Source organism: Hyla sarda, chromosome 2 (genome assembly GCF_029499605.1).
Source record: "Hyla sarda isolate aHylSar1 chromosome 2, aHylSar1.hap1, whole genome shotgun sequence".
Lineage (NCBI taxonomy): Eukaryota > Metazoa > Chordata > Amphibia > Anura > Hylidae > Hyla > Hyla sarda.
The window spans coordinates 115665514-115687869 of NC_079190.1; the positions used below are offsets into that span (position 1 = coordinate 115665514).

At 42.9% G+C, this 22356-nt stretch overlaps 1 protein-coding gene across 1 annotated transcript in view; it reads right to left on the bottom strand.

The window, feature by feature from the left end:
- Nucleotides 1-429: 429 nt before the first annotated feature.
- The window catches only part of FAIM2 (Fas apoptotic inhibitory molecule 2), a 59275-nt gene continuing 37348 nt past the window's right edge, over nt 430-22356 (bottom strand). Inside the window, exons 3-12 of the mRNA XM_056555369.1 lie at nt 19767-19870; nt 17237-17301; nt 15102-15155; nt 13899-13949; nt 9168-9207; nt 8413-8450; nt 7893-7980; nt 5622-5717; nt 2245-2298; nt 430-1309 (exon numbers count right to left, since the gene is read on the bottom strand). Of these exons, the coding sequence (XP_056411344.1) occupies nt 1160-1309; nt 2245-2298; nt 5622-5717; nt 7893-7980; nt 8413-8450; nt 9168-9207; nt 13899-13949; nt 15102-15155; nt 17237-17301; nt 19767-19870 (740 nt within the window). The 3' untranslated portion in view covers nt 430-1159. The remainder of the gene's footprint in view (nt 1310-2244; nt 2299-5621; nt 5718-7892; nt 7981-8412; nt 8451-9167; nt 9208-13898; nt 13950-15101; nt 15156-17236; nt 17302-19766; nt 19871-22356) is intronic.

The window sequence follows — 22356 nt, forward strand, 5'->3', positions numbered from 1 at the left end:
CGAACTGTATACACTTTTCCACCTGTCTAACCTCAGTAAAGCTACTGTTGTCCGTAACTTGGCGTCAGGGTCATTATTGCCCCCGTGACTAGCCCAGGATCCAGCGGTATACTTTCAGGTGATATTGAGGATAAACCATGCCCTGGCGTCACAAATACAAGGGGTCAATGCTATCTGCCCCTAGGGTAATTCCACCTGCCCTTTGCATCACATCCTCCACCACAAATATATGGGGACAATTGTAAAAAAAAAAAAACACCCTGTGACAAGCCACACCCCATAAACCCCACCCACAGCAAGCCACACCCCCATGGCAAGCCACACCCATTTTGCCAGCACACCAAGCAACATCGAAAAAAAATTGGGTACAGCACTACCAAAAGGTTGCCTACCCCTAGTCTAAGAGAATAACACAAGACAGAAAGAAACTCAGAAGAATATAAGTCTTTATTGTATCAATCTGCATGTCAGCTAGTAATTCACTGTAACTACAACTAAGATGGGATACAAAAATAGACATCATGCACATTACTAATTTCACATTATCGTGCTGGTGTGATAGTCAGTGGTGATGACAAGAAATACATGACTGACTAAATAACAATCTAAAAAAGACCAAGAGCAGTTTAATGGTTGTATGAGGAAGACGAGGCTGATTACCACCAAATTAGACTCTTGTCCGTGCACTGTATTTATATTGCAGCCCAAGGTCTATTCATTTAGAGTGTACTCCTAGATGTTCCATGGAGAGACACATTCCACTCTCGGCGGAACAGTTACCAAGGCAACCATATGACACCAGGCAAGTTTCGTGCACAACCTATTTGTAATTGATAGGACTGGGAATTTACTGTGCATCATACAACAACCCAACAAGGACTACATCTCTCCACACCCAATCCGAAGTAATATATACATTGTTCCTCTCCAATGAATTTCATTACTTTGCATATTACTGAGTCTCTAGATCACACAGAACATTTATTTATTCATAGTATGTGCCTGACTGATAATTCATTTAGATTACAATTATGTGTGTGTATGTTAGAGTGGAAAGAGATCTCAGTGTGTGCTGCCATATTGTTAATCTAGGCAATATGAATGAATGAAACTTAGCAGGCACCTGGAAGATGGTTATTTATTTACAGTATTACAGTCTTCAGTCATGAGTTGTGCCGAACAACTGGAGGAAGAATGAAAAGATGTAGATGATGTCCAAGTAGATGTTGAGGGCTCCAAAAATATACTCCTCAGGACTCAGCGTGTAGCGTCGATTTCCCATCAACATCTGAGTATCAAATGCTAAAAACTGTGGAAAAGAGTAAGAGAAATTAAAAATGACCATTCCTTTAGGAAACATTCATCATGAAATGAGAAACAATAGTATTTAAAGGGAAAGTGACCTATTGTTTAAATCTCATTACAATTTATGTTAAACCTATTTTTAAAGGATTTTGGGGATGTTTTCTCAAATTTTTAGAGGTTCAGATAGTCTTCAAACTGTCCTCTGTGCATTTAAGAGTTAATTTGCATATTTTAATATTGCACTATATCTTGGGAATGCCAGAGCAAATGAGGGTAAGGAATACATTGGTTTACTCAGGATCACCCATTCTAACCACCTGTATATTCAGGTGAGTGGGATTGATCCATCAGTTTTCCTAAGCTGAGACTTTCCGATCTATACAGATGACTTTTCAGCAATATCTTCCTTATCATCACAGACAGGAGCACCATTCACAGTAGCTAAAGTTTACAGCTTAGCCTCCCTCTTCCTGTAGATTGACCTCAACACAGGTCATGGAACATGCTCCCAAAACACTCCTAAATAGGGTCTGGGCCAGTCTGCTGTGTATATTTCTATGGGACTTACTGTGAATCTCTAAATGCTGTTAAAAACAACTCAGACAAGTTAGCTCCCCCATAATAATGTGCAAAAAGGGAAATTGAAAAAAGTACAATCAAAAAATAGAAACAGATTAGAAAAATAAATATATTTCATAAAAAAAACTGTCTACCATGAAATATTACGTTTTTCTTTCAGTAGCCACTGCAGAGGAGGTGTATGGACAAACATGATCCCAAACAATAGTCTATCATGTATATAAAGCTGAATATAACTAACTAACTAACTAACTAAAGGTTAGCCACTCAACCTTAACATCCAATAATATAAGAGCATGAAGTATATATATATATATATATATATATATATATATATATATATATGTAGTTGACACTTACCAGGGTAAACACTATTGCCCCAAGAATAGCGTAGATCGCATGAAGCCATGGTATCTAAAAACACAAGCACATATAGGAATATGTTATAGACCAGTGGTTCCCAACCTTCTTTTACCCCTTGGCAGCCCATTTCCAAAAATTGTACAGTCACATTAGTGACATGTTTGGAATTAATATAGTTGTTGTTATTTCAGATGTATATGTTGTTATTTCAGATGTATATGCTTGTATATGCTTTTCTTTACTCCGTATCAACTCCCTAGGCCCTTTGATCCTCTCCCTATCTCCCCAGACCCCCTGCTCCTCTCTCTATGTCCCTGAATCTCCCTGATCCTCTCCCTATGTCCCCAGGCCCCCTGATTCTCTCCCACCTGATTATCTCCCCATCTATGCGAGTTCAGCTCTAGTCAGCCATTCTATGCAGTTGTCATGAGGCGAAGGGACGAGAGGGAAGGCTCAGGTCAGTACTGCACGGCACCTTAGCAGTGAAGCCACTGCCGCCATCTGGATCCTCCTGATATGGCTGTCACTATGTGTGTCATTCAGATTTCCCAGATTCCTTAATGGCAGTATGTGAAAGCTAAATAACACATGTTGTCACAGTTAGAACCAAGAAATCTTTTAAGATTACACCAATGACTGACACAGGGAGAGATCAGGGGACACTAATGACTGTGACATAGGGAGAGATAATGGGGCTAGAGGGCCCGGCCAGACAGCGCTGCCTTCTACTGTATGTGCGGTACACGCACGTACAGCAAAAGGCGTCCCCTCTGTGTGAGCCGCATCTGCGTCTTACACAGAGGAGATGTGACCTCCGCCTCCACGCAGCGCCTGTACTGTGGAGGACGGAAGACGTGGGCCTCTGCTGTGCTCGGGAGGAGAAGATCGCTACGTGGGACTTCAGGTGAGCATAATTTTTTTTCCAACCTGGGAAGGGGGGGGATGTAAGAAGAAAAACTCTGCTACCTACACCTACTGGGGAGGGGGAAAAACTGCTGTCTACACCTACTCGGGGAGGGGGGGTGGATGGTGGGGACTCTAACTCCAACTCTGCTGTCTACACCCACTGAGGGGGGAGGGTGAAAAACTCTGCTGTCTACACCTACTAGGGGGAATCTGCTGCCTACACCTACTGTGGGGGGACCCTGCTGCCCACACCTACTGTGGGGGGACCCTGCTGCCTACACCTACTGTGGGGGGACCCTGCTGCCTACACCTACTGTGGGGGACCCTGCTGCCTACACCTACTGTGGGGGGACCCTGCTGCATATACCTACTGTGGGGGGACCCTGCTGCGTACACCTACTGTGGGGGGGACCCTGCTGCGTACACCTACTGTGGGGGGACCCTGCTGCCTACACCAACTGTGGGGGGACCCTGCTGCATATACCTACTGTGGGGGGGGGGGAGACCCTGCTGCCTAGACCTACTGTGGGGGGACCATGCTGCTTACTGTGGGGGACCCTGCCTACACCTACTGGGGGTAATTCTGCTGCCTAAACCTACTGTGGGGGAACTCTGCTGCCTACACCTACTGTAAGGGTACTCTGCTGCCTACACCCACTATGGGGGAACCCTGCTGTCTACACCTAATGTGAGGGAACTCTGCTGCCTACACCTAATGTGAGGGAACTCTGCTGCCTACACATACTATGGGGGGACTCTGCTGCCTACACCCAATCTGAGGGACTATCTACTATGTTCCTGCCTAGCTAACATGGGGAAAAACTACCAAACTAATAGGAGGGATACCTACTTCCTACATAGGGGTTTTTCATACAGGGGGCAGCTATCTGGGGATTTACCTACAGGAGGCATGACTATCTACCTAGGGGACATTAATTACCTGGGGGCATCTACTAGGGGCCACTACCTCCTAGGGACATTACCTACCTGTAACTTCCGTAAGCAACACCTTATTTTCTGTCCCCTAACACAAAATACTCTGATAATGCCAGTCCAGAGACTAGACTCTGGATCCGCCACTGGGTGGAGGGGGGTGCTGGATAGCTACTTGACTAATTCCCTGGCTACCTAATTTATACCTGGATGCCTAACTACTTACCTACATACCTGGCTATCTAACTACATATCTGGCTGCCTAACTACCTACCTACATATCTTGCTACCTACCTACATACCTGGCTGCCTAACTACCTACCTACATATCTTGCTCCCTACCTACATAACTGGCTACCTAACTATGCACATACCTGGCCTTCATACATGGCTGCCTAACTACCTAGCTAGCAAACTACTTACCTACCTGGCTAGTCACCTACCTACATTTCTGGCTTCATGATCTACCTACCCAGTTACCTATTTACCTGGCTACCTACCTGCCTGCCCTTTTTCTGTGCAGGACACCAAGGAGGGCATTATTACAGTTTGTGAGCCTATAGATGGGAAGATTGTGTAGAGGAGGAGAGGGCACTGGAAAAAATCAGAGTCTAACATGTTTATCCTGTAGATGTGAAGAGATCGACATGGCGGTCTGATCTGGACTGAGAAGAAAAGGAAAGAGGCCTCCACCTATCAGAAGACATATTTGTGAGTCCCTAGGTATAATGGTATACAGATCCTGTGTACAGCTGATATCTACCTCCATATGTTCCTGTATATAATCACTTATATTGTTCACAGATCCTGTATAGTATACTGGTCTGTGTATAGTGGTATTATCCAGTTATTGTGTGGTGCTATGTATTTTCTCCTTGTATACTGGTATTATATATTATATTGGTCATTGAAAATTATTTTACCTACCTCAAAGTGTTTCTTACATATAAAATTTTGTTTATTTTGTGTGTAGGGCTGGTGGAAGGATTTGTTAGAAGTGTGACCAGTAACAAAGCATCGCAGGGGGCCCTTGGTTTTTTTGGTATGGGGGGGCCCTGAGTGTTGTCAGTCTGCCCCTGGGCATTAATGACTAACACAAGGAGAGATGAGGTGACAACTAATGACTGTGACACAGGGAGAGATGAGGGGACACTAATAACTGTGACACAGGGTGAGATTAGGGATATTAAAATAAGGGAAATTAAAATAAAGATAAAAATGTGATGTATTCTGTGTTGGGAACATGTTTGTTTACTACATGGGGAAAATGTTAATGTAATGTATAAAAATAAATAAATAAATGCCCGACTGGGACCTTCTCTGTATTTGCTAGATGCGAACAAGCAGCCGCCATAGGGAATTTTTCTCGCATGTACCCCCAGAAGAACTGCTGTGTTCCCCTGGGGGGTATGCATGCCCCTGGTAGGTAACCAAAAATAGACTATTTGCAATGAAGGAATCAAGAAATACACACATATGATAATTTAAGATGCACACAAGCTTAAGTGTAAAGTATGGAGTGGCAAGTTACTTACATAGTGGAATGGAAGTAAGATGACAAGGAAAAGTCCACTGAATAGAAGCACCATGAGAAGCGTAAAAAGGATACCATGACAAGAAGTGAAATCAACCTGTAAGATCAAAGATATCAGGAATTCAAATGGTCATAGAACTTGTACTGCAGTCTTATCTACAATAGATAAATACAATGAGTTATGTTGCATTACACTACTGATTCCACTCCAGCAACTGTTAAACACTCTAGGAATTATTGTTTTGCTTATATGGGGCAGCATAGACTACCATTAGAAAATAATGTAGAGGTTATGTATGTCTTGTGCTTACCTGATTTAGCTGATGTGGCAGGCATGAGTTTGGCTCCATGCTGGTTGTAATTTCACACTGAAATGAGATCCTAATGCTACCTATGGCTCAGGGTGTGGTGTTAGATCATTACAGATGGTCATCTAATTAGGCAGATGGTGCTCATGGGTTAAGGTTCATTCAAATTATGTGTAGATTTCATGTGTTTTTTTATTCAAAGTGCTTTTTTTTTCTTTCAAATAAATATTGTCATGAGGCAATTTTCACCAATTTTTACAGTATTTTGGCTATTTTTGTGGCGATTTTACAAATCACGCCAGTGGGCCTCTATCTAAACAGATGAATTGGGCCTTCCAGTGCAGGGGTTCTCAACCAGGGGTACGTGTACACCTAGGGGTACGCCAAGGGTTATGCGAGGGTACGGCAATTCGCTGACAAATACTGGCCTTGCATTGGCCAGAATTTCTTAGCACAGAGCAGGGATTGGACGCCGCGGCAGCTCACTATATTGTACCATGGCCGGAGCTGCGTCCGTGGCCACTTTACGTGAGCTGCAGTGGCTGTCTGCCCGATGTGTGACATCCTTGACTTGGGCGGAAGTGCCGGCACATCGCAGAAGGACGTCACCCGTCAGTGCAGCCCTCCGATTCCCGCTGAAGGGGATAGACACAGGCCTGGTAAGAATGTTAAACTAAGTGTAACACCACAGTATGAGAGGGTGTTATTGTATGTATCTCATACAATGGCCCAGGAAGGATCGGAGGGGGGAATAATGGCACAAGGGGATTAAGATGGAGGGGGGGGGGGGGGATAATGGCAAAAGGGGATCAGAGGTAGGGGGGGAATAATGGCACAAGGGGATTAAATATTGCATTAGTATTGCATTAGAAAGGTAAGCACATGCCATTATGAAATTAAGTACTTTTATCATTTATTCTGTCCGCGTGTACCCCCACTCGTAAATTCCACGCGAACTTACGCCGGAAGGGTACCCCCGGACATACTTCCACCCTTTGGGGGGTAAAGTCGCGAAAAAGGTTGAGAACCACTGCTCTATTGTAATGTGTCCAAAGGCTGTCTGGGCATGCTGGGAGTTGTATATTTGCAACAGCAGGAGGAAAACTGGTTTGGGTTGGCCATCTCTAAAATTCCTTAAGACCTAAGTGGAGTGGTCCATGTGATTTGAGGTACATGCACCTTTTTTTTTTATTTCCAGGGACCTCCACCAACATTAATTCCTCAGTGGGCATTAAGGGTTATATCTGGCCAAGCAGGTACTAACATTGTCATGCACCCTAGTACAAACTTTGCATTGAATTATAAATTACTGTATTTATTTAGCTTTTCCTATATTTGTATGGTGTGTGAATTTGTTTCCTTTAGAGTGATTATCTGTAAGGGTACATTCACACCATGTTTCTTTCATATCCCACCCGGACCCAATGACTAACTGACTACGGTCGGCTAATTTTTGCCCTGTATCCGGTTTTGTGGCCGGACTGAAAACCGTCGCATACCACGGTTTTCAGCTCGCCAACAAAACCTGATAGCGGGCAAAAATGACATGACCAGAAAAAGATGCGGGCTGGGTGTGGCTGGGATACGGGAGTGTCCAGTTTTGACATTTATCAGCTGGATCCAGTCACCGTATGAAAGAAACGTGTTGATGACAAAGGGCAGGGTCACACAGGGCGCATCCGCCCTGCCTTGAATGTAACATTTGGTCTGGTGAATTGATGCCATGCAGCACTTCCATTATAAGCACAGTTCTCAATTAGTGTTATGTATTTAGCCACTGAGAAGGTATAAAGAACCACTTCTACACTGATAGCAGAATCATAGCTGCGACTACACAAAGAATAAATGGTGCATGAAGACCACTAACATCTAAAAAGGGCATAAAGTCAATCACTACTGGGATAAGCACTGTATAGATTGCCATTTAACTGCCTGAAACTTAATGTAACATAATAATCTCTCACCTTAGTTTGGAAGCTGAATAAAGTCACGGCAATGCAGACAAGAGCAGTAATTCCGAGACAAAGGATCACAGACGTGGTGTTATAATAGCTGGGAAGAAAGGTTATTGAGATATTAAAAAGCATCTTTGCTACATATGTTGCTACAGTATTTAGTACAAAATTGTCATAAAATACCAATACAAGTAAAACTATAGAATTTGGTAGTGTTATTAATGCATTGATGGATAACGGTGCATGTAAACTGCTAAAAATCATTTTGAAGCAAGCAAAGTTATAAAAGGCAAATGTAAACTGTTTATTTAAGAAATTGATCAAATGTATAAGATAACTTTTGGTCCTCTAAACTCAATTGGGAAGCTCCCTGTATGTAGCAGTATCCAGGCGATGCAAAGTGGGAGGCGTCCTCTATAACGCACCCTTACGGGTAAACACTTTTGTCATTGAATAAGCAATGTGACTCCAGATCATATGTAAATCATAATATGTGATAAAAAAATGTCTAAATAACCAGTGGCCTTACCTGGATAACATCCCTGTAACGTATGACATGGAAAGAGTCTACAAACAAAAAACACTTCATTATAAACCGGAAAATTAAAAGTTTGTGTCATGTTGGTATGTCTGGGCAAATGGTAGGGCATACCTGCCACTGTTTCCTTTCATTAAACCTTTATTCATTGTTATAGGAGCATACCCTTCAACTGTATTAACACTGTGGCAATTATTTAGTGTTCCCCTTACAGATTGTGTAATACTGCTTTCTTTTTAGACGTAATAACACAATACTCATAGCAGCTCAGCTAATTGATGGCCGCAGGGATGTCCTGTCTCATTTGATTGGCTGAGTGACAGTGTGATGTATATGCCCCGTCACCAGGAAGAATACTGGTGTTGGGGCACAATACGTCACACTTCCGCTCAGCCAATCACTGGCCGAGGAGGGACACCATTTCAGTCAGCGATTGTCTGAGCGGCAGTCTGATGTGTCAACCCCCGGCACCTGGAAAAGGATTGCAGTGGAAGTTGGGGTAGCGATACCAGAGGTACCAGAGGAGTGGCAGGAGGTAAGCATTATTCTTTTTTATTTACAAAATGTAGGCAGTTTTAATAATTTTTTTAAATATACATCATTAGTGTAATTGGCCCCCTTCTGCATGAAAATTCTTCAACACCCATCACTTCTAAAGTCCCGTTACTGTGTGGTACCCATATACAGTAGCTGGGTACAGGCAGTATCATAGCTGTACTGTCCACTCAAGTTTCCTCTATACTTACGAAGACACTGAGGAGAATCAGGTTCCATGGGAAGTACCTCCTGTGAATGAAAAAACATGACCAGAATTAGGCTAATTTTCTACTTTTTTTTTTTTTGTGTGTGCGTTTCCCCCCCAAAAATGACAAAATGGCCCCCATGGCCCCATCTGCGGCGAGATGTTAGCTGTAAATCAATGAGAAATCACAAAATTATTTTTCCACTTTGCGTTTTCCGGTTTGCCGTTTTTTAATCCTTTTGGTGTTTTTTCACTCTTTTTGGAATTTTTCAGCTCCTTGGCAGTTTTGCAAAGTTGCAGCACATTGAGCTGATGGTGTTTTTTCCCCCGAAATGGTGGCGTTTTTCTCCCATAGAAGTTTATGGGAGTAAAAAAATGGCAAGAAAAATGACATGTGGGTTTTAACTTTGACATTTTTGCAGGCGGTTTTTATTCTTTTTTGGACTTTAGCGATCCAAAAAAGTGATAGAGATAATTTTAGAGTACCATTAAAAAAACGGTAGTGAAGGAAAAATTTGTATTTAACAAAATTTATCTTTTTTATAACAAAATTTTTGCTAATTTTTTAAACAGAGATCAATTTATGTGTGTGGACAGGGAACTAAAAATGTAGCCGACAATAATAAAAATTTTGAAAGGGCCCATTTAAATGTAAAAATACTTTGTTAATGTTGTTAAACTTTGTTCATTTTGTTAAACTTTTTATTAGTAATACATTTTAATAATGTGTTGAATAAAGTGTGTGTTTTTAACTTTTTTCTTTATTTTTTAAATTTTTTAGGTAGTACTACTACGCCCAGCATGGAAAACACTGTTCCATGATGGGAATAGTAGTACCTGTACTAATTTAAAGATTGCCCCGGGTGTCAGAAGTGTGATCCTCCTGTATAATGTATAGATGCGGGTGGACGGCCGCTATTCTATGGTCCCCTGCACTGCCGTATATATACACCTAATTATATTTCCCGCAGAGAGCTTTGATTGGCCAGATGGTTCCAGCCAATCACAAATCTCTGGGGGAAATATGAATAGGTGCATATATACGGCAGTGCAGGGAACCATAGAAGAGCGGCCGGCCACCTGCATCTATACATTATACAGGAGGATCACAGCGGGTGTCAGGAGAGACACCTGCTGTGATCTTTCCTTAACTGCAGGTACTACTGCTCCCAACATGGAGCACACTCTGCTCCATGCTGGGAGCTGTAGTACCTGCATTAATAGACAGATCACAACAGGTGTAAGAAGTGATACCGGCTGTGATCTGTCTATTAAGGCTCGTACTACAGCTCCCAGCATGGAGCAGAGTGTGGTCCATGTTGGGAGCTGTAGTACCTGCAGTTAAGGACAGATCACAGCAGGTGTCACTCCTGATACCCGATGCAATCACCCAATCTATTGCACAGATGCGGAGCGGCTTTCTCCTTCCCTCTGCATCTCTGCACTATACTCCGGCTGGCCAGTGATGTGAATAGAATTCACATCACTCATTCATATTTCCCAATGAGAGCGATGATTGGCTGCCACCATCTGGCCAATCCCCACTCTGGTCAGAAAATATGAATGATTCATGTGAATTTCTATTCACATCACTGGCTGGCCGGAGTATATTGCACATATGCGAACGCTGTATAGAGACGCTTCGCATCTCTGCTATATTATGGACGATCACATTGGGTGTCAGGAGTGACACCCCGGGCGATCTATTAGTACAGGGACTACTACTTCCATCATGGAACAGTGTGTTCCTTGATGGGAGTAGTAGTACTACCTATACAGTAAGGGAAAAAAAAGGGAAAAAAACACACACTTTATTAAACACATTATTAAAAGACATTACTAATAAAAAATTTGCTAAATTTATAAAAAAAAATATTGTATTTTTACATTTTAAATGGCCCCTTTCTACATTTGTATTATTGTCGGCTACATTTTTAGTTCCCTGCCCGCCCACATAAATTTATCCCTGTTTAAAAATTTGTTAAAATCTCATTATAAAAAATATAAATTTTGTTAAATATTTTTTTTTTGGTACCCAACAAGTTTTGAAAAAAAACCTCAAAGAGTCCAAAAAAAGCAATTTCCACTCAAAGGCAAAAAATACCCAAAACGCCAAACACAGGAAAATGCTGTGGCTTTTTTTCTGGTGTTTTTTTCTTGCGTTTTTTTGTGCCAGAAAGTGCAAAAAGTCGAAACTTAGCCTTAGACTTCAGCACAGGGCAGAACTGAATTTGTCATTGAGCACCTGAGTAATGTACAATGTTAAAGGGGTACTCCACTGGAATAAAAAAAAATTAAATCAACTGGCCAGAAAGTGAAACAGATTTGTAAATTACTTCTATTAAAAAATATTAATCCTTCCAGTACTTATTAGCTGCTGTTATGATCCACAGGAAGTTCTTTTCTTTTTGAATTTCCTTTCTGCCTGACCACAGTGCTCTCTGCTGACACATCTGTCCTTTTTAGGAACTGTGCAGAGCAGGATAGGTTTTCTATGGGGATTTGCTCCTACTCTGGACAGTTTCTAAAATGGACAGAGGTGTCAGCAGAGAGCACTGTGGTCAGGCAGAAAGGAAATTCAAAAAGAAAAGAACTTCCTGTGGATCATACAGCAGCTTATAAGTACTGGAAGGATTAAGATTTTTTAATAGAAGTAATTTACAAATCTGTTTCTGGCACTCGTACAAAAACTTTCTGGCACCCGTTGATTCAAATAATTTTTTTCCCAATGGAGTACCCCTTTAAGTTAACACGGTAGGTTTACCTGCAGTACTGTGGAAAACTACAAATATTTGTCATTCTGTACTAGTGGATCAATGACGTAACCTTTCCCTTCCACATGTTTGGTTCACCCAGTTTTCTTTCCACATCCTGAGCAATCTAGGGGAGTTTGGGAATAGCTGTGTTTCTATGCACCTTTCTGTCATAGGGTATGTTCACACAGTGGAATTCCGTGAGCGGACAATTCCACCGCTGAAATTGTTCCACACAAACAAAGAACATGTTGATTATTTGCGCAGAAGTCTGCAAGCACTGCATAGCCCACAATGGTGACGGCTCAGTGCCCCGTGGCCCTACCGCTGCTGCCGGCTGCCAGGCTGAATCTGTGCTCGCATAATTCCACGAGCGGAGATTCAGCTACATATATGTAGTGTGAACATTCCCATACAAGTGCATTGCATGAGCAGTCACCAAGTTTTAGTTCTCATCCCCTAAGATAGGGTAGGGTTTTGGGCATTTTTTTTAAAACTAGGTTCTTTCATTTTTATGTGGCTTAGGTGACATCATGTTTTGTGTACAAATTACCGTATATACTCGAGTATAAGCCGAGTTTTTCAGCACGATTTTTCGTGCTGAAAACACCCCCCTCGGCTTATACTCGAGTGAACTCTCCACCCGCAGTGGTCTTCAACCTGCGGACCTCCAGAGGTTTCAAAACTACAACTCCCAGCAAGCCCGGGCAGCCATCGGCTGTCCGGGCTTGCTGGGAGTTGTAGTTTTGAAACCTCCGGAGGTCCGCAGGTTGAAGACCACTGCGGCTTTCGACATCATCCAGCCCCCTCTCACCCCCTTTAGTTCTGTACAGTACTCGCCTCTGCTCGGCACTGGTCCGGTGCTACAGGACTGTCCGGAGAGGAGGTCGTCCGGTGGGATAGTGGTTTCGGGCTGCTATCTTCCCCGGGGAGGCCTCTTCTAAGCGCTTCGGGCCCGGCCCCAGAATAGTCATGTTGCCTTGACGACGACGCAGAGGTACGTTCATTACCAACGTACTTCTGCGTCATCATCAAGGCAATGCCTCTATTCTGGGCCCGAAGCGCGGAGAAGAGGCGCCCCCGGTGAAGATAGCAGCCCGGAACCACTATCCCACCGGACGACCTCCTCACCGGACAGTCCTGCAGCACCGGACCAGCGCCGAGCGGAGGTGAGTACTGTACAGAACTAAAGGGGGTGAGAGGGGGCTGGATGATGTCGAAGGCCGCAGTGGTCTTCAACCTGCGGACCTCCGGAGGTTTCAAAACTACATCTCCCAGCAAGCCCGGACAGCCGATGGCTGCCTGGGCTTGCTGGAAGTTGTAGTTTTGAAACCTCTGGAGGTCCGCAGGTTGAAGACCACTGAGGGCGGATGATGACAAGAGGATGATGAAGAGGGGTGGGGATGATGACAAGGGGATGATGAAGGGGGGTGTGTGGGATGATGACAAGGGGATGATGAAGGGGGGGGGGTGTGGGATGATTACAAGGGGATGATGAAGGGGGGTGGGGATGATGACAAGGGGATGATGAAGGGGGGGTGGGATGATTACAAGGGGATGATGAAGGGGGGTGGGGATGATGACAAGGGGATGATGAAGGGGGGGGGTTGTGGGATGATGATGAAGGGGGGTGGGGATGATGACAAGGGGATGATGAAGGGGGGGTGTGGGATGATGACAAGGGGATGATGACAGGTGATGATGATGAGGGTCTGGATGATGACAGGCGGTGATGATGAAGAGGATGTTAATGACGGGGGTCTGGATGATGACAGGGGGGGATGATGTATTTCCCACCCTAGGCTTATACTCGAGTCAATAACTTTTCCTGGGATTTTGGGTTGAAATTAGGGGCCTCGGCTTATACTCGGGTCGGCTTATACTCAAGTATATATGGTAGTTGCAGCTCTTGTGGAATATCTCCTGTGATAACAACATGTCCACACCTTTGTCCCAGCTGATGCTGGGTAATTGGAGCCTACCTTGGTCCACTGCAGCAGGCAAGAACCAGATATGTTGTGAAGAAAACAGCACTGCGGAAAAAAAGACATGATATATGAAAAGTTAAAGAATGCGAAGAACATTTCTATTTCTGATTATATTAATGTTTAGACACCAATGTTTTCTAAAATACAGAAACACAGAGCTAAACTGTTAGCTATTAGCAGAATTGACATTGTGTCTGTTTCCAGGAGCAAGCAGAATATTTAAAGCAGGTTTGTTTAGTAAAGCAATTATTAGTGATTTTTTTGTGATTTAAATGGGCACTGTCATTAAAACTAATTTTAGTTATTGCACTCTTAATGGTAAATAAAAATTTTTTTTTCTAATGTACTTAGTTTAAAAAAAAAAATAAGTTTTGTATGTTTTATTAGTGTTTAAAGAAGCTGCCACTAGGTGTCTCCCTACTTGTTCAGAGCACATTTTCCCCATCTCTTGTAGAGACTTTGGACCCCTGCTGGCCTGGCAGAAATCCGAAAGCAAAATATACAGTCTGGACTGCTGGGGGGGGTCGCCTTAGAAAATCATAGCTCATCTCACACTGAACTGCTCTGGGCTGTGTGTAGCAGAGTGAGGGAGGAAGTTCTCCCCTGTATGGCTTCAGATGATGTCACACCTGCTGGGTAACGCCCTTTCCCAGTCTGTAAATCTGACTGAGACTGAGCAGAAAATACAGAACAATATCAAGGTAGAAAACTTGACAATAACAAAAATAACAAAGACAGGGGGTGGTTTATCATGATGGGGGCAGTGAACTATGAGGAATATAAAATTTAACAAGGTCGTGACAGGTACTCTTTAAGTATAAAGCCTTAAAGGGAATCCGTCACATGCACTCCTATCTGCATGCAACATGTAATAGAGCAGGTGGTTCTGAGCAGATTAAATATATCGTATTGTGGGAATAGTTCAAGGATATTTAGTGACTGACAGCTGTCTGTGTATAAGTGTGCATAGAGAGCTGTCAATCACTGAGTAGGACCACCAATATGACTACTTAGCCCAGAGTGAGTATAGGATTACATGAATAAATAAAACCCTATATCAATCTGCACATCTTCCTCCTACTTGATAAAATGATGCCTCAGACTGGACTATATTTTCAGTGTGATAGTCCCCCTTAAGGGGTGCAGAATTTCAATTCATGAACATGTATGTAATTCTATTTGAGGTTTTATACTTACTAGGAAGCCCAGTACCAACCAGGGTTTGCTTGAACATAATCCTTAACTGGGTCACTGAAAGAGAAGCAAATTCAGTTGTATAATAACGTTGCTGAAATAATACGTGTTAGTTTAATACATGTTAGTTTATGTGCTTGCTCATATTTCCATACACCTTAGCCTGAGGGCTCATGCACAGTGCTACATCATGGATCTCTACAACACCCAAGTTCTAAGAAGTGTTACTGTCATTTAAAATATTTTTAATTCTACTGGATATGCTGTGTAAGGGTCCCCACACATGGGCACATTTCAGTTGCAATTTTGTGTTTATATTAGGCTGCAACTCCCAGTCTGACAGCATTTTTTTTGCCCCACTGTTTGGGTCATCACACCTACAGTCAGGCTTGAACTTGCAGATGTAATACGGACGCAAAAATGTGGCAGTAATATAACCGTGTATGGGACTCCTAGCCAATGTTCACACAACAGAATTTTTGTGCGGAATTCCGCCAGAAATTTCAACATAATTTACTGCCTATTAATTTGAATGGGACTCTGCAGTCCCATTCAGACAGCGGAATTTCCACGGTGGGCATTACGCCATGAAAATTCTGCAAAAATATAAGACCAGTCTTATATTTTGCGGAATACTGCGGCAGAATCCCATTGAAGTCAATGAGGGTTGAATTTTGTCCGAATTCCGCAGTTCTGTTCAGCAAGCTTTGCTGAATGGCATTTCTGTGGGAATTCCGCTGTGTGAACATATGTGGTATGCCTTGGAGGGTGTAGGGTAGTTGGGATGTTGTAGTAGATAAGGGGTTAATGTTAACCCTATAGTTCGTGATGCCAGGCTGAGGGCTAGTATGCTGAGGTAATTCTCCAGCCTATCGCCACCCTTCCCAGAAACGATAGGTGCATGTAATAAAATGACAGAAGGTCCACAAGGTACTTGAACTTGAACAAACTTCACTTAAGTGCTTGCAGTACATCCAATGAACAATGACAGTCTCAGGCAAACAGTCTCTATATAACTCAATGACTGACAATTGCTGCAGACCTTGAATGATATTAAAAGTCTCTGAATTTAGGGTAGTTATTGCAGATCCATCTGGATTTAGGTGATAGATAAGGTCCGGTGATCCTGCAGAGTGCGTGGGGATTGATACACTCAGGAATTAGAAATTATCGGCCGTCGCCGCAAGGTTCAGGCCTAGAATCACTGATCTCTTGCTTGCTTGCACAGGAACGAGAGAGCGAGAACATGGACGCCGCTCCCTTATATGGGCAGGGGGCGGAGCTAATCTGATTGGTCCGAACATCCGCCGTTCACTGTTACACAGTGTGATGGGATTGACTACGTCACAGGGACCTCCAAAGGTCCTCAAGCAGAAATACCATAGAGTTCACCTAACCACGTGACCCGCAGGTCCTGCTACGCTATGGCCAGGTAATTAACTATTTATTTACATTTATGCAATCTGATACATCAAAATCTTAAGTGGTTACTGGACAGTTACCAACTGGATGAGAGGTGACTAGGGGTGAACTAGACAATTGGGACCCCGACGTCCTAGGGACTCTGGCTATGGGGACCCACAATAAAAGGGACCGGATAGGATACGGTACCGGGACACCACACGTAGTCTTACAGCGTATTCCCATGTTGCGGTATTCTCGGCAGAATTAAACGTCAAAGCTAAGATCAGATCATAAATGGAGGACATGTATAAAGGAAAGACTGAGACTATTCAGCTTTTTAAATTCATTATTGGTTTTGGCTTCAAAAACTGCACAAAAAAGCCTAAAGGTACATTTACACACTTATGCCCAGATTTTAAAGCAACAATTGTGTGAAAGAATAAATTGAGTGATTTTCCCACAGCAACCAATCACAACTCAACTAACAAGCTCTGGTAAAGTGAAAGCTGAGCTGTGATTGGTTCTTGTGGGAAAATCACCAAATTTTTTCTCTTGCATCAATCTGGGCCTAAATTATTGAACACAACATCAAATCCGCAACATCAAATCTGCAGCAAGCATGATATGTGTTACTGTACCCTAAATGTGGGAATAGACTCTGATAGGAATACATTGTGTTAATAAAGAGCAGTCAGATGGACAATCCTGAAACAAAAATACCCCGTGACACTTACCTGAAGGTAAAAATAGCCACAAAAGCCACAGTAACCAGCAGCTGTAAGGAAAGGATTGAATACACCTGAAAGATAGGAAACAAACAAGATATTTTTGACAGTGTAGATACAATCCCATGACTTCACCAGTGTCACATTCTCTCCATGAGAACAATGGTTCTGTGTTCAGCCTCATACAGCTTTGTCTTCATCCCCCACTTTGATGTATTTCATTCAGGGCCGGCGCCTAGAGCACCCACCCAATGGGGGCGCTGCTCTGTATGCTGCAAAAAAGTTATTGTATGCACACAGTTCCTTGGCTGGCAAAAGAGTTCAGCGCCCCTAACTCAGCTCCCTTCAATTCCTGTTAGGTGCACAAGAGGAAACCCCCGCTGAAGACACCCTGGTTGGGGAACTCTGGTATATATATATATATATATATATATATATATATATATATATATATATATACAAACACACCAGTGTTTCCCAGGGTGCTGCAATTGGGCATGCTGGTAGTTGTAGTTTTCCAACAGCTGATGACACACTGGTTGGGAAATGCTGGTATGTGTGTGTGTATGTGTGTGTGTGTGTATATATATATATATATATATATATATATATATATATATATATACACACACACACAACAGTGTTTCCCATGGTGCCTCCAGCTGTTGCAAAGCTCAATAGTGCAATTGGGCATGCTGGGAGTTGAAGTTTTGCAACAGCTGAAGACACCATGGTTGGGGTTACCCTGAAGATACCCTGATTGGGAAGGGGTTAGAGATAGATATTTATGTGTGCATATAGATGTGTGTAATTGCAATATTAGTCACAGTATTGTTCTGTTCTGGTATGGTGGTGTTATTCAGTCACAGTATGGTGGTATTGTTCTGTTCTGGTATGGTGGTGTTATTCAGTCACAGTATGGCGGTATTGTTCTGTTCTGGTATGGTGGTGTTAATCAGTCACAGTATGGTGGTATTGTTCTGTTCTGGTATGGAGTTGTTATTCAGTCACGGTATGGCGGTATTGTCCTGATCTAGTATGGCATTGTCATTCAGTCACGGTATGGTGAAATAGTTCTGTTCTGGTATGGCATTGTTATTCAGTCACGGTATTGTTCTGTTCTGGTATGGTGTTGTTATCCAGTCACGGTATGGTGATATTGTTCTATTCTGGTATGGCACTGTTATTCAGTCACCGTATGGCTGTATTGTTCTGTTCTGGTATGGTGTTGTTATCCAGTCACGGTATGGTGATATTGTTCTATTCTGGTATGGCACTGTTATTGAGTCACCGTATGGCTGTATTGTTCTGTTCTAGTATGGCGTTGTTATTCAGTCACGGTATGGTGGTATTGTTCTGTTCTGGTATGGCGTTGTTATTCAGTCACGGTTTGGCGGTATTGTTCTGGTATGGCATTGTTATTCAGTCACAGTATGGCATTATTGTTCTGTTCTGGTATGGTGCTGTTATTCAGTCACGGTATGGTGATATTGTTCTATTCTGGTATGGCACTGTTATTCAGTCACCGTATGGCTGTATTGTTCTGTTCTGGTATGGCGTTGTTATTCAGTCACAGTATGGTGGTATTGTTCTGTTCTGGTATGGCGTTGTTATTCAGTCATGGTTTGGCGGTATTGTTCTGTTCTGGTATGGCGTTGTCATTCAGTCATGGTATGGCAGTATAGTTCTGTTCTGGTATGGCGTTGTTATTCAGTCACAGTATGGCGGTATTGTCCTGTTCTGGTATGGTGGTGTTATTCAGTCACAGTATGGCGGTATTGTTCTGTTCTGGTATGGTGGTGTTATTCAGTCACAGTATGGCCGTATTGTCCTGTTCTGGTATGGCGTTGTTATTCAGTCACAGTATGGCGGTATTGTTCTGTTCTAGTATGGCGTAGTTATTCAGTCACGGTATGGTGGTATTGTTCTGTTCTGGTATGGCGTTGTTATTCAGTCATGGTGGGGTGGCATTGTTCTGTTCTGGTATGGCATTGTTATTCAGTCATGGTATGGCGGTATTGTTCTGTTCTGGTATGGCGTTGTTATTCAGTCACAGTATGGCAGTATTGTCCAGTTCTCGTATGGTGGTGTTATTCCTTCACAGTATGGCGGTATTGTTCTGTTCTAGCATGTTGGTATTATGCAGTCACAGTATGGCGGTTTTGTTCTGTTCTGGTATGGCCTTGTTATTCAGTCACAGTATGGCGGTATTGTTCTGTTCTAGTATGGCGTTGTTATTCAGTCACAGTATGGCGGTATTGTTCTGTTCTGGTATGGTGGTGTTATGCAGTCACAGTATGGTGGTGTTATGCAGTCACAGTATGGTGGTGTTATGCAGTCACAGTATGGTGGTGTTATGCAGTCACAGTATGGTGGTATTGTTCACAAATGGGGGAACACATGTTCAAAGATCAGACAATTTTTTTTTTTACATTTTTAGACCAAAAGCCTTACTCCCAAGGGAAAAATTCTTGCCCCAGCCCTGATTTCATTATAACATCACTTAGCTTTATACTGTTGAGCTTTAGCCCACACTTACCTTCCTAACAAAAGACCGTCGCACTCTGTCATCCTCCCAGCTCATTGAGGTCAGCATCTCGGTGTCTCCTGTATAGGCTGCACTGCCGTAGCCAGGGCTGCTGCCTGTATGAGAGGGGTACAGTTTACCACAGTATTTCTTTGACCAAACATTTAACTGCCTACAGATCCACTGACACAGTGTCACATTCCAGAAAAAATCTGATCTAATCCTGTTTACTAACTGACACTGTTACCAAAAGATCTCATGTACACAGCACAGAATATCCCGCCAGATAATGCCACTGAACACCTTTCCGTTTGTCAGGGCTTTTGGGGAACAATATGTACTTAATGCAGAACCCATTTTTGTATGCCCCTGCATGAATTGTATGCCCCTGCACGTATGAGTCATATGGAGGTACAACATGTCCCCCAAGAGTGTTATGGGTGCTATATTATAGCTCAGTAAAAGTCAAAGCTACAATCGAGCTTTGTGACAACATTTTGGTGTCACGTACAGGATACAGTGTGAACAAGGATCTTATTACTGCATGAAAAACACATTTATTGACTAAGATATAGTTGCTGAGCGCCATTTACCACACGGTACGGCCACATGGACCGCAAGTGCAGGACTGTGTATATTCAAGTTTATTTCCTAACTGTACCCAGGAAAATAGGTCTTTTATTCATTTGTCCATTACAGACTATGGCCCAGATTTATCAAACTGTGTGAGAGAAAAAATAGAGTTATTTTTCCACAGCAACCAATCACAGCTCAGCTTTCACTTTACCTCAGCTTGTTAGCTGAGCTGTGATTGGTTGCTGTGGGAAAATTCACTATATTTTTTCTCTTACACAGTTTGATGAACCTGAAAGCAGTAACACGTTTTGCCAATAAGCTTCTTACACCTCTCAGCCGGAATGTTGGACCACTCTTCCCTTGCAAACTACTCCAGGTCTCTCTGAAAGGGCGCCTTTTCCCAACAGCAATTTTCAGATCTCTCCACAGGTGATCAATGGGATTTAGATCTGGACTCATTGCTGGCCACTTCAGAACTCTCCAGCGCTTTGTTGCCATCCATTTCTGGGTGCTTTTTGGCATATGTTTGGGGTCATTGTCCTGCTGAAAGTCCCAAAATCTTGGACGCAAACCCAGCTGTCTGACACCGGGCTGTACAGTGCAACCCAAAATCCATTTGTAATCCTCAGATTTCATAATGCCTTACACACACTCAAGGCACCCAGTGCCAGAGGCAGCAAAACAACCCCAAAACATCATTGAACCTCCACCATATTTCACTGTAGGTATCGGGTTCTTTTCTTTGTAGGCCTCATTCCGTTTTCGGTAAACAGTAGAATGATGTGATTTACCAAAAGGCTATATCTTGGTCTCATCTGTCCACAAGATGTTTTCCCAGAAGGATTTTGGCTTACTCAAGTTCATTTTGGCAAAATAGTCTTGCTTTTTTATGTCTCTGTGTCACCAGTGGGGTCCTCTTGGGTCTCCTGTCATAGCATTTCATTTCATTTAAATGTCGACGGATATGCTCCCTGAGCCTGCAGGACAGATTGAATATCTTTTGAACTTGTTTGTGGCTGCTTATCCACCGTCCAGACTATCCTGCGTTGACAACTTTCAGACATTTTTCTCTTCCGTCCATGCCCAGGGAGATTAGCTACAGTACCAAGGGTTGCAAACTTCTTGATAATGTTGCGCACTGTGGACAAAGGCAAATGTAGATCTCTGGAGATGGACTTGTAACCTTGAGATTGCTGATATTTTTCCACAATTTTGGTTCTCAAGTCCTCACACAGTTCTCTTCTCCTCTTTCTGTTGTCAATGCTTAGTGTGGCTCACACAGACACACAATGCAAAGACTAAGTGAACTTCTCTCCTTTTTATCTACTTTCAGGTGTGATTTTTATATTGTCCATAACTGTTACTTGCCCCAGGCGAGTTTAAAGGAGCATCACATGCTTGAAACAATCTTATTTTTCCACAATTTTGAAAGGGTGCCAATAATTTTGTGCAGACCATTTTTTTTTAGTTTGGTGTGACATTATGTCCAGTTTGCTTTTTTCCTCCTTTTTGGTTTAGTTCCAATACACACAAAGGAAATAAACATGTGTATAGCAAAACATGTGTTACTGCAATCCTTTTCTGCGAGAAATACTTCATTTTCTAGAAAAATTTCAGGGGTGCCAACATTTACGGCCATGACTGTATATTCCTAGAAAAGTGATTCCTACTACCTAAGGATTTACTGTCAGCGGCCATTTTGTGAGAGCCACCCATAAAAGGGAAAAGGAAGCCTTGTCTTGTCAGTCAGCCTGTGAACAAGTCTGAGAGTCAGTCTGAGTTTATGGTGAGCAGCACCCAGCAAGTCGCGGAGCCTGCCACTGAAGTATTCACCAAGCTTGGGGCCAGGATGGCCAGTGTACCAGAGGATGAACGATGTGTCCACATCTTGCTGCCGGACAGCGACCAAAGCTGGCCATTTACTCCACTAGCAGCTGGGACTCCTCCAGTTTTCTCCCCATTGTCCAGTACTTCTACGCCAGCAAGTTCCTGTACTTCTGCAGCACATACCGCAACCCATCAAAGA